At 38.9% G+C, this 13,621-nt stretch overlaps 1 protein-coding gene across 6 annotated transcripts in view; it reads right to left on the bottom strand.

The window, feature by feature from the left end:
- tdrd7b (tudor domain containing 7 b) overlaps positions 1–13,621 on the bottom strand; it is a 95,519-nt gene that overhangs the window by 4,086 nt on the left and 77,812 nt on the right. For all 6 annotated transcript variants that reach the window (XM_048593147.1, XM_048593154.1, XM_048593161.1 and 3 more), the window contains exons 12-15: positions 11,087–11,173; positions 8,284–8,418; positions 5,736–5,846; positions 5,120–5,616 (exon numbers count right to left, since the gene is read on the bottom strand). In XM_048593147.1, the coding sequence (XP_048449104.1) occupies positions 5,120–5,616; positions 5,736–5,846; positions 8,284–8,418; positions 11,087–11,173 (830 nt within the window). The remainder of the gene's footprint in view (positions 1–5,119; positions 5,617–5,735; positions 5,847–8,283; positions 8,419–11,086; positions 11,174–13,621) is intronic.

Genomic DNA, 13,621 nt, shown 5'->3' with positions numbered 1-13,621 from the left:
GACAAATCTCATGGGCGAGTTTAATCTGCACACTGACTGGACAAATCACATGGGCAAGGATACCATGGAAGAAACTTTTTTTTTTAAAAAAAAAAAAGAGTAAATCAAGGATTGATTTAGAACAGTACCTTACACAACCTACCTGGGAACAGGCTACCTTAGACCGAGCCATGTTTAATGAGATAGGATTAGGATAGGAGATCTCATAGCTAAGGATCCTCTGGGGCTTGCAATCACAGCACGGTAGAATTTCAATTCATTTTGAGGAAGAGCAGCTCGGGTCTCAAACCCGGGTCCTCAACTTAAATAAGGACAATTACAGAGTTATGAAGGAAGAGGTGTCTAAAGCATGCTAGGAAAACATGCTAAGGGAAAGGCCAGCAGCTGAGCAGTGGCAGACATTTAGGCAGAATATTTCATAACTCTGAGGAAAAAATGAGGATCTGATGAGAAGGATAAACCAACGACGATTAACAAGGCAGTCAAGGAGAGTATCCAATCAAAAACTAGGCATACAGAGTAGAAGTCCAGAGGACTGTGAATTTTTAGAAACCATCAGTGGTTGACTAAAAAGATAATAAAAAGAAAAAAAACAATGATTATGAAAATACATTATGAATGTAAAAACTGCAAGAGCTTCCATGGGTACGTGAAGAAAACAGTAGCTAAAGCGAGAAAGGGACCCTTGGAAGATACGACTATACTAACTTAATAACAGGGAACAGGGATGTAGCAGATAACTTAAGTCAATATTATGCATCAATTTTCACAGTGGAGGGAGGACATTGTAAACATCCCAAGTTATTAGATAACCAAATGGGACAAAAGGTCATGCAACAGTTTGTAACCTGAGGGACAAAATATTTGACAAATTAACAGCAGACAAGTCCCTAGGACCTGATTGCCTGCATCCTATGGTTTGAAAGGAAGTGGCTGCAGAAATAGTGGGCATTGGTGGAAATATTCCATAGATCACTGGATTCTGGGATGGTTCCAGAAGACTGAAAAATTGCTAATGTGACACTGCTATTCAAGCAGGGAGGGTGATGGAAAACAAAAAACCACAGGCCAGTTAGCCCAACATCTGTCATTGGGAAAATGCTAGAGTCCATTATTAAGGATGAAATAGCAGGACATTTTTAAAAGCTTAACAAAATTAGAACATGGTTTTATGAAAGTGAAATTGTGTTTGACAAAATTTGCTAGAGTTCTTGGAGGAGGTAACAACCGGAGCCGGTAAAAGGGAACTAGTAGATGTAATGCATTTGGATTTCTGGAAGGCATTTGATAAGGAGCCACACAAAAGATTACTGCACAAAACAGCAGTTCATGGTATTGGGGATAAAGTACTGGCATGGACTGAGGGTTGGTTAACAGACAGAATTTGGACTACCGGGTCTTTTCAGGTTTGAAAGACATAACTGGTAAAGTGCCACAAAGAATCAGTCCTACGGTCTCTATTGATATTAATGATTTGGAAGAGTGTGCAGAGTACAATGCCATCCAAATTTGCTGATCATGCAAAAATAAGTGGGAGGGCATGTTGTGATGCACACGTGAGAAATCAGTAAGGGGTGTGCGTGGGCAAAAACTTTGCAAATGGAGTTTAATGTAGGAAAGGGTGAGGTAGGAAGAATCAAAAAGCTGACAATTATTTAAATAGAGAGACACTCCAAAAATCTGTAGCTTAGAGGGATCTGGGTGTTCTTGTGCATGAAACACAAAAAGTTAGCATGCAGGTGCAGCAAATAATTAAGGCAGCAAATGGAATTTTGGACATTATTGCTAGAGAATTGGAATTTAAAATAGGAAAGTCTTAGTGCAACTGTCTACACCTGGAGTACTGTGTACAGTTTTGTTCCCTGTAATTAGGAAAGAATATACCGGCATTGCAGGCTACTCAAAAGAGATTCACTAGGTTGATTCCTGGCAGGGAACTGACATATCAAGAATGGCTCACCAAGTTAGACCTTTATTCATTTGAGTTTAGGAGAATGAGGGGAATATCATATCAAATGAACAGGATTACATTTTTGAGATGAATCAATAAGGGTAACACATTTGATGTAGCCCATTGATGCTTTTAACAAAGTCCCACATGGCAGCTGGGTCAGTAAAGTAAAGCCTATGAGATTTGAAAACAAGTTACAAGTTGGATCCAAATTTGACTCAAGCAGGAAGCAAAGGATTAAATAGTCAATGGGTACTTTGTCACTGATTGGCTGTTTGCAGTGAGGTTCTGCAAGGCTTTTACTAGGTCTCTTACTTTTCCAAGTATATAGTGATCAATGATTCAGAAGCTAAAGTGTGGGGCATAATTAAGAAGTTGGCATGTATTATTAAAATTTCTTAGATGGCTGATACTCAGAAAGAAAGCTGCCATCTGCAGCTAGACAACAATTGGCTAGTCAGATTTGCAGAAAAATGACAAATGGAATTTAATCCATAGAAGTATGAGTAATATATTTGGGGAGAGCAATCGTAATAAAAGAATACTCAATAAAAATGGGAGAATAAAGGATTGTAGGGGAGTGGGGGACCTTATGTTTCAAATCTGTAGATTGCTAAAGGTGACACAACATCTGGATATGACAGGGTATTTTCATTTGTTAATCAAAATGAAAAATAGAAGAGCAGGGACATTACAGTAGAACTGTATAAAACACTAGTTAAGCCATAGCTACAGTAGTGCACAAAGTTCTGGTCAGCACATTATAAGAAGCATGAGATCACACTACAGACGGTAGCAAGGAAATTTCAGGACGTGGCCAGGAATGGAAAATTTATCCATAAGAAAGATTCAGATGGGCTGGCGTTTGTTTCCTTTGGAACTGGAGGACTCAAGTGAGATATAATTAAAGTTTGGATGGTATCCAAAATATAAGAGGTCTGAATAGAGTGGATAAGAAGGACCTTTTAGCTAACAGGTGAATAAAATTTGGGCATTGAATAATTGGCAAAAAGTTTAGAGGCAATGCTTCAGCTAATCTGTTTTGAAATGCATGGTGATTTATTTAGGTACGTAGCATCTACATTTTTTGCACAGGTGACATGTGATGTAATTTAAAGGAGTTGATTTGTTCAACACCCATTAAGGAACTGGTAACTTGTGATGGCTGTATTCTTACAGGGATGAACTATAGGGAAGTACTAGAAATGCTTTTATCCAGAAGTGGTAGAAGGTCTGAAACCCACTGTTTAAACAGGTGGGGGAGGTAGAATCCCTCACTGCATTTAAGAGATTCTTGGGATATGCCCTTGAACATCGTAACCCAAAGGGTCGGACAACAGCTGGAAAACGAGATTAGGATGAACCACCCCTTTTGCGCTGAAATTGATGTAGTGGATCATACTTTTACTACTAGCCCTCTTCTCTTTAAAATCTCCACGAATTATTAGTTCTCAGCATTGATAACTGTGCAATCATGTCTCCATGCTGGCTATTAGGTTACACTTGCTAATTTGTGTTATTAATTCATCTATTATTACAATTGTTTTACATACTCCGATATTGTGCTTTTAGTTTTAGCTTTCTTCTAATTATCCCTGATGACGCTTAGAAGGCGGCAACATACTTGTGGGAAGAGCAGGCTACATAGTAGGATTTGTGCACATGGATCTTTTTAAAAAAATTATTGTTATTTCAGTTGACATGGAGACTTGTAATTTACTGTATTGTAACATTACAATATTATAACTCAATTATTGTTCCAGATTAAACAAACACAGACTATAGACTGTACTTACCAGTACGGCTAAGATACTCAGAAACATTGCAATGAGCGTAAAATTCAGTTTAAGTCATTTGTAAGTCACTTTTGACTTAAATTCAGATTGTAACAGTCTGATCTAATTTGACCAGATGAATCTACTGGCAATCAACACTGACACAGATATTCAATGCATTTGTTGTTCAATAATACCATCGCAGGTTATTAAGCCATATAATCTTCAATTGCAGGGTGTAAGATCTAGATCCAAAAGAATGAACACCTCAAGCTATACAGAAATTGGATCCTATCCAATATGTAATTTTGGCTGATGCAGCATAAAACTAGTGTCCAGCAGAACAACCACTGGTGTGGTAACATCTATATTGTAAATTTCATACGGAAGACAGTTTCAGATACACACAGGCTGTTCCAAAGTGCTTCACAACTAGTGTATAAACTTGATGAGGTGTTCTTGTCTGAATTGAATGCAGTAGCCAATTTACAAGGTACAGCAGGAAATAAAATGAAATACTTGTTATACTGTTATTTTGTAATGACATTAATTGAGGGTGCAATGTTTGCTAGAATACCAGGGAACTCTTTGCTGCTTCTGAAATAATGACATGGGATCTTTTAGACTCATTTAACAAGCAGAAGGAGTCTCAGTTTAAGCTCAAGTGAAGGAGGTCACCTCCAAAAAAGCAGCATTTTATTCAAATGCCACGTTAGATTGTGCAACCAAAGTGGAAGTGAAGCTTCAACTTCTAGCACCTTTCCCCACAAGTTAGGAGACTATAAACTGAGTGAAACTGACACTTCTTCACACACAAGGAGTTGTTTTTTTGGTGACAAAGCACTTTAATCTATGATACTATCTAGAGGGTGCCATTTCTACTTTTACAGATATATCACAACACACCTGCAGCTCCTTATTCTTCCTTGTTAAATCAATCCTTTTATGCTTTCAGGCATAAATACACAGGTACCAAGCCAGATAATACATGAACCCACATTAACGTATGCATTTAGAACTGTGGTACTTTTAGGATTTTCTAGCAGCTTTATAACATATTTCAACATAAATCCTAGAAACATTTTGCACTGCACTTAATGAAGTTTATTTTTACACAAGTCAAATTTGCTGTTTTGGGCAAATTATTTGAAATGTAATAGTGAGTTAGCCAAGCACACACTGTCACCTTCAAAAAGGATGTGTTTTTTAAGTTTCTGGTATGTAACTGAGATTTAAGAAACTATTATTCATAACAGTAAATGTTGCATCAGATCTTACAGAGTAACCAGAAAAGACTGGTACATCCACCTACAATGGAAAGGCATATCTGCACATTTCTGCTAAGACTGGTACTTCACAGTAGCTTATACTAAATATATTTATAAAAACTTACTTGTTATCCAGCTGTGCAACAAATATTTTGTTCTTTTCTATTGGCACAGATTGCCACTCAGTACTGTTGTAATAGAGAACCATTTCTTCCATGAGAACTTCTAACTTGTACAGTTCCTGCCAGGGCTGAAAAACAAAGTGCCCTGGATGACAAGCAACTGAAATGAAGACATCCATGTGCTCCCCAGGCTGTGGCAGAACAAATGGAGAAGGGAGCACATTGTGAACAATGTGTGGGGCAATCATCTTGATTGGTGCAATCCCAAAGTCCTTAACTGGGCTTTTAGTGTCAAACTCCGAGGCAATATTTGCATCACCTTTATTGCTTGGAAAGCTGGTAGTAGAACTCCGTTCAACACTCAGGTAAACATCCTTCCTGTGCTTCCACAGGTCTGCATTGGTTATTTTATGATTAATGCTACGCTCTGGATTAGGAAAGTTCTTTGAAGTAAATAAGTAAATATGAACCAGTCCTTTAGCTTCATCAACTTTCACAACCTGGAAAAGTTTTTTTTAAAAAAAAAAAATCAAACAATTACAACCAAGTCTTTAAGACAATAATCACTGACATCAAGTTAAAAGGTAGTCTTTCAGTAACACATTCATCTCACATTTACCTTAATGCTGCAATCAGAGCAGTTTAACACAGTGTCTCTAAGCCACAGTACTGCATCTGGAGTCCACATGCCTATATTAAACGTGAGGTCTGCTAAGCAGCATTTTATGGCCTAAGGAGGAAACAATTGACATAATCAAATAGTAAAATATAGCCTTTGATGTCTACAAGTATACAAATTCCATTCCTGGTACAAGCTAGTGATCCCTTCTGAAATGTGTTATTGGGAAAGTCAGAAGGCATGATCAAACTCAGCTGTGTTTTTTTTTCCTAAGAGATAGCTTTTTAGGTTCAATGCCACACAAAGGATGTCCCAAAGGATGTGTGCAAAATTATACCAAAGGGTGAGGAACAGCTTCCAGAAAGGAGACAGTTAAGGGAGAGATTAGGGATACATGTGGGTACACAATTCTTCCGTAAGAAATAAGAACATTTGGTCCTTTGAACCAAACAAATCTGGCAATAATATCATGGCTAATAATTGCAGCTTTGCCAGTCCCTCAAAACTCTAGACTCCTTTATAAATCAAAAATCTGTCTAACCTAGCCTTGAATTAATTCAGTGACCCAGCCTTCCTGCTGTTTGTGGAAGAGAATACCAAAGACTAATGGCCCTCCTAGACAAAACTCCTCATCTCTGTCTTAAATGGGAGAACCATTATGTTTAAAACTGTGCCTTTGTTCTAGATTTTCCACAAGAAACATCCTGTCAATACCTATCTTGTTACGCTCCCTCAGTTTCGTTAACTTCTCCTCTCATTCTTCCACATTTCAATGAGTATCAGCCCAACTTACTCAACGTTTCTTCACAAGAGAATAATTTTAATCCCAGGAACCAGTTCAGTGATCATTCTCCAAATTGCTTCCAGTGCAAATGTATTCCTTTTCAAGTAAGGCTACCAAAATTTTCAGCATGTTATGTAAGGTCTCACCAACGTCCTGTACAGTTAAATGAATATTTCCCTACTTTTACACTCCATCGCCCCCTGCAATAAAGTCTCATGTTCCATTTTCCTTCCCAATTACTCAGTGTACCTGTACGCTAACATTGTGATTCATGTAGAAGGGGACCCAGATCCCTCTGTACTGCAGATTTCTGTAGTTTCTCTCCATTTAAATAATAAGTTGCTGCCATGCATTTGAATTCAATGAAATGAACTTCAGTTTTTAAAAATAGTTTTTAAAACAGATTTACTAAATGAGAAATAGCAAGAAAATACCTAATGAAGAGCATAACATTTTCTCCTGTAGTTAAGGAATGCTTTGGGTTTGCTTCATTTAGAGTTTTGAATTTACCATGTTTCTTGAATGGGAGGAACAGCACCTTAAATTTATTTCAAAATTGAAATTGCTGTCTAATCGCTTCGGTCTTGTCCATTGCAATAATAATTTTGTTATTTGAATAGGCAGAAGATATGCGGAGATAATCCACAAGAATTAATGGTGCATTACTGTTATTCATAGTTTACATCAATAACCTAGAGTCAACAATTAAGGTACTGCTTCATATTTGTTGATCACACTAAATGGAAAGTGCAAGTGATAGAGGGAGAATGGCACCAAAACACAGAAAGGCATCAATAATTTGCTGAATAGATCCATAATTGGCTAATTACTTTCAAGCATGATAAATAGTGGCGCTCATTTTGGTTGGTAGATAGTTGTTGGAAACAATAATGGAAGAGGGTAATCTGGGTACAAATACACAATTCATTAAAGGAGCTTTGTAGTTTGATGACTAGAAAATAACTAATGACTTGAAAAGCACAACTCCAAACATAAGGATTCATTTACATAGGGAAAGAATTGAATAGCACAGAAGTAATGTTAAACTGATATGGAACTTTGGCTAGACATTTAGAAAGTGTTGTGTGTATTTCAGGTCTCCACATCATAAAAAGGATATAGAGTTACTTGGGACGGAGAAAACATTAAGTAAAAGTTCAGAGAATAACCCTTCAGATCTATCAGGAAGGACTGAACGCATTGGGTCTCTTTTCTGCAGTAATAATTTAAGGGTGACCTGGAAGATTATGAAAGGTTTTCACGAACTTTACATAGGAAGTATTTTCCACTTGCGAGACCAGAAGTAGTGATCATACATCTAAAATAGTCAGTGGTCAATACAGTCCAGAAGGAGAGACAAATTTCTTTACTCAGAGTGGTCAAAATATGGAACACGTGAGGACAGGAATGGTTAAGCTGTCTGAATGAGAACCTAGATATCAAAGAAGGAAAAAAAGGATACATTAAAAACCAAAAGAACTGCGGATGCTGTAAATCAGAAACAAAAACAAAACTTGCTGGAAAAGCTCAGCAGGTCTGGCAGCATTTGTGGACGGAATTAATGTTTCAGGTCCAGTGACCCTTCTTCAGAATATAAAAGGATACATTGATGGGGTTTGACGAAGCAGGCTGGAAAGGGGACTTGCACGGATCATTAAGACTGGCATAGACTTGTTAAACTGAATAGGTGACCTTGGTTATGCTACATGTACTTTATTAATAAATTGTAATGGTAGACAAAGTGCTTCATGTAATCACCATTACCTGCGGTGGTATGGATACAAAATCATGAAGAAGTGGAGATGGAATTTCCCTTAGCTCTGACACTGCAATAGATGCAACTATTCCAGTATCCAAGAACAGAATGTCCACAACTCTTGTCCCATGTACATTGGTAACCTTAAAAATAAACAAAAACGCATTTCAATTATTAAGAATACCAACAGAAACATAAAGGCTGTACAAACCTATGAAGTTTAAAAAGTCTAGTTAACACATCCAGCCCACCTTAATTTCTGTAATAATACAAGTATGTAAGGTTCAAAAACAAAGTTGCTGGAAAAGCTCAGCAGGCCTGGCAGCATCTGTGGAGGAGAAAACAGAGTTAACGTTTCGGGTCCGGTGACCCTTCCTCAGAACTGATGGTGGCTGGGAAAACGTCAGTTTATATGCAGAAAATAGGGAGGTGGGTGGGGTAGGGAGTAAACAATAGGATAAGGCCCAAGGAGAGAGAAAGACAGTTGGACAGACAAAGGAGTTGCTAACGATCAGGCTGGGAGTGTGAATAGTTGTTAATGGGGACTGTTGGTGACTCACAACAGGGGGTGTGTAGTGGCAGGCTATGTGGTAACAAGGTCTGGTGTGTGGGGTAGGGGGCTGGGACATGGGAGAGTTTAGGCCCTAAAATTATTGAACTCGATATGGAGTCCAGAGGGCTGTAGGATCCCGAAGCGGAAAATAAGGTGTTGTTCATCCAGCTTGCACTGGGCTTCACTGGAACACTGTAGCAAGCCGGAGACAGAGGTGTTGGCCAGGGAGCAGGGTGGTGCATTGAAGTGGCAGGCAACAGGTAGTTCAAGATCTTTTTTGCGAGCAGAACGTAGATGTTCTGCGAAGCGGTCGCCAAGTCTACGCTTTGTTTCCCCAATGTAGAGGAGACCACATTGTGAGCAGCGAATGCAGTAGACTAGATTCTTGGAAGTGCAGGTGAAGTGGGCCTGCGGGGAGGTGTTGGGGGTGAAGGAAGTGTGGACCAGGGTGTCCCGGAGGGAACGGTCCCTGCGGAAGGTGGACAAGGGAGGGGAGGGGAATATGTGTCTCGAGGTGGCGGAAATGGTGTCTGATGATCTTCTGGATGTGGATGCTGGTGTAAGTATGTACGGTTGTTCTTCTAGTATTTTGTACTCTTTGACTATCAGCCGTTTAAACTGTCACATTAAGTAGTAGCATTTTGTAAACTCTGAAGGTGGGAAAGCTTTTCTTCCAATTTAAAACTTTGCTTCCACTGAATTCAACTTCTTCACTCTTGCTAGGACACGGTTTCATAGGTGCCAACATTCCTCCATTATTTCAGAACATAGCAACATAAAAGTTGGTCACTCATTTCTTCCAGCCTGTTCCACTGCCATGTTATCATTAATTTTAAGCAAGATAAGGTTGTGCTAGCAGGAACGTACTTTAGAAAATTTCTTCACTCTGTCAGGATAACAAGCCTTCTGATTTTCCTTTTCAGACAGTAGTGAACTGCCTGCTTCTTATCTTGACAACTCTTATTGGTGGTACAAAATGTTTGGAATCTAAAGTCAGGTACAAATCAATCACAAACAATACTATACTAAATGCCACATTACTCTCTAGCAGCAAAAGAAAGCTAATTTTTTAAAAAATATGTATTCATGGGATTTGGGCTTTATTAGCTGAGTCAGCATGAATTACTCATCCAGTTGTCCTTGAGGTGGTGGCGGTGATCTGCCTTCTTGAACCACTGCAGTCCGTTTGGTGTACACCCACAATACTGTTAGAGGGGTCTAGGAATGTCCTTATCCATTCTTCAGCAAACTAGGGTTGATCTCCTGGCTTGGCGATAATGGCAGAGTTGGGGATAGGTCAGGCCATAGTGTTGCAAATGATAAAAACTGAAAGAACTGCAGATGCTATAAATCAGAAACAAAAACAGAAATTGCTGGATAAGCTCAGCAGGTCAGGCAGCATCTGTGGGGAGAACTGGTTCTCAGGAAGGGTCACTTGACCCGAAATGTTAACTTGGGTTGCAGATTATGTTGAACACAGTTCTGCTGCTGATGGCTTATATTGCTCATGGGTGCCTTGTCTTGAGTTGCTACATCTCTTTAAGTCTATACCATTCAGCACATTAGCAGTGCTACACAACACAATGGAGTGCATCCTCAACGTGTTGAGAAGACTTCACCTCTACAAGGCGACCATTCCTACCTGATAGCTAAGGATAAAGTCAAGTGTGTTTTCACCTTTTGTTGATTCCTTGAGCTGTTGTAGACCCAATCTAGCAACTATGTCCTTTAGGACTTGACCAGTGTGATCAGTAGTGGTGCTGTTGATCCACTCTTGGTGATGAACATTGAAGTCTCCACCTCAGTACTGTTTGGCTAGTCTATGAGACAGCACTCCCAATTTTGGCACTAGCCCTTCGATGTTAGTAGGGAGGATTTTGCATGATTGACAGGGTTGAGTAAATCTTTGGTTATACTCCTAAATCAGAGCAGTGACGAGAGGATGAGAATCACTGGTATCCTATGGGGGCAAGCAATGACAACTAAAAAAAAAAGAGCTCTTGCACCACAGATCACCCGTTAAGATAGCCCAGCAGACTGGCAAAATAGAAGGAAGTGACAGACAGCTCTGGAACATTCAAATGAAAGATGACAATATCATAGAAACAGTAGTACTTGGTGCTGCACCCCAGGATGAGGGTGATTTTATAAAAGAGGGGCAGACAATTGGAAATGGTATTATCTTCACTGCGAATGATAAAAGATAAAAATATCCAGGAAAATCAGAATTGGATTCATTTCTGTTGGTGGACACTTACCTCTACTCGGGCCCATTTCCCTCGCCATCGCGCTAAACAGCGCTTACCACAGAAAGGTAACGAAACAAAATAGTCTGATGTGATTTGCTGTAATTAAACAAAGTTCATAACATAAAATTATGAATTAGTGATCTGGTGCAACTATTTGAATCTTGAAAATAATTTCATGTTACTTACAGTGCTAACCATAAGATAAATCCATGAACTCATTCTACACCGCTCCACCACATATAAATTACATGATTAAAACGGCAACACTCAAAATATGGAAATGGACAGAACATTTCCTTCAAGAAAACCTGTGCCTTTTTAAAGAGCAGGCACACTAAATTAATGTGCACTGCTCATTTGCTCAAACTTTCTTCTCCAACTTATTCAATGCATGTTTTACCTGAAATACTCAGCGTCTTCAAAAAGCTTTTAGTACCAACTGTGTAGGGGCCAATAATAAAAAAAACTGGTTAGTATCATTTGTCCAGCCCAAGTTAAATAAGGATGGCTCAAGTGAAAATTAGGAATACTAACATCTAGAATGGGAGGACAGTTTCCGAGATGGATTTTAACTACAAGTTTGTCTGGGCAGGAGGAAGATGGGAAAGTACCTGGAGGCCCGCTTTCCTTTCTACAAGATTGAGTCAAAGCAGAGGGAGTTTTGGAAATTTGCAGATTTTCATACAAATAATGATGATGAAAATTAGTACAATCCAGCAGCTGAGAAATTTTAGTGGGAGACAGGAAGTTCCATGATACTCCACATCAGAGGCTGTGGTCTTACTGCCAGGACAGCATTACCAAAAGATGATAGAGCAGGATTCCCACCAAGAGATACAGCTTAAACATATGAGGCAAATCCTAATCTAAATGAGTAATGTTTGGTATCCACCTAGAAATGGAAATATATCATACACACAGCCCAACCCTGAAAATCTAAGCCAGCTGTTGGGAGAATCAACTTGTTGAACTACAGCCTTTCGTGTGGTGAAGGGACTCCCAGCACTTTTGCTGTTAGGTGTGGGGTTCCAGGATTTTAACTGAGCAATGAGTGAGGAATAGCAATTTATTTCCAAATCAGCATGATGTGACATATAGAGGAATTTGGAGGTTTTCTCATGTGCCTGCAGCCTTTGTCCTTCTGGACAGCAAAGATCACAAAATTAAGAGAAATTATTCATGGCATTGTAGCTGGCATATACGGTAGATCTGTTGTGCCAGGTGTGGAGTGAACCAACATTTAAGGTGCAGGATGGGTGCTAATCAAGTGGGTTACTTTCTTCTGAGTGTTCTTAGAGCTGCACTCTTTATAGACGACAAGTTAAATAAGATTTTATATTGGTTTTAAATGTTCAGATGTCAATAGTGATTGATGTGGGCTACATATCTGACTCATTTGGTAGCACACTCATCTCAAAATAAAAATATCAAATTAAAACTGCATTGTAGACTTGAGCACATAATTTTCTTTTCATTCACCAGGGCTTTGCTGGCTGGGTCACTGTTAATTGACCATCCCTAGTTGCCTGTCAGAAGGTGGTAGTGAGCTGCTTTCTTGAATGCACCACTGAAATGTATTATTGGAAAGGTATGTCCTTGGATTAGACAATTCACAGGAAGACCAATTACACCCGTATTTCTGAAAAGCAATCAGCTGTTCCTTACTTCATTTCTGGACCGAGTGAAGAAATTAGGAAAAGCTGGGGAAGCTACATCATTGGGTGATATGTTTCAATTAGTTTTAGTTTTAAACATGGTTAAAAAAAAAAATCAAAACTGGTAGGAACTCGGTTTCAAAACCTTTTCTGTCAAGATTCAAACTGTTTCATTTATTTCCTCTGCCCTAAAATGGCAGCCATGTCTTCACATAACAAGATGGTTTGAAGCCCAAGATGTACATTGATCATCAGAATTATTGGCAGTTATTAGTTTTTGCAAAATGAACTGCAACATTGGGATGTAAATCTGACATGTTTACTTGATTAAAATTGGCTTGTGTTACTACAGAATAAATCATATTGAAATAGGTTGACTACATTCTGAGTGGCCTGGCCAAATCTGTCAATTTATTACTTTTTTTTCCGAGTATTAAATGATTTTGCCTCTTTGCGTCCAGCGCTTCGTGCTAACTTGTTGAGAAGATGAAGTGGGCCACTCCTGGCCAAGACACTGGAAAGAAGTTTCACAGTTAAAGTAAGAATGCAATCGGGAACTGGAGCAATTCAAATCTGAAAACAGAGCGTACAATGAGTAAGTGTGGGCTATTATTTCTATCCTATGAGCATCTGACCTGATAATGCACAAGCAAAGATGAAGGACCCTTATCGTGGCATGGTCTGACTGAATCAGTATGTTTCATACACTGCACAAAATATAAATTGCGTTATTACTTCTTTCTTTTCTCACCTATAAAAGCAACGTGATTAATAATGCAATACATGTTTCTGCGAATGGAAATGTCAAAAGATGATAGAGCAGGATTCCCACCAAGAGATATAGCTTAAACATATGAGGCAAATCCTAATCTAAATGAGTAATGTTTGG

This window comes from Rhincodon typus, chromosome 3 (genome assembly GCF_021869965.1).
Source record: "Rhincodon typus isolate 14 chromosome 3, sRhiTyp1.1, whole genome shotgun sequence".
NCBI classification, from domain to species: domain Eukaryota; kingdom Metazoa; phylum Chordata; class Chondrichthyes; order Orectolobiformes; family Rhincodontidae; genus Rhincodon; species Rhincodon typus.
The sequence above is the reverse complement of the archived record's forward strand: the minus strand, read 5'-3'. Positions and strand labels throughout refer to the sequence as shown.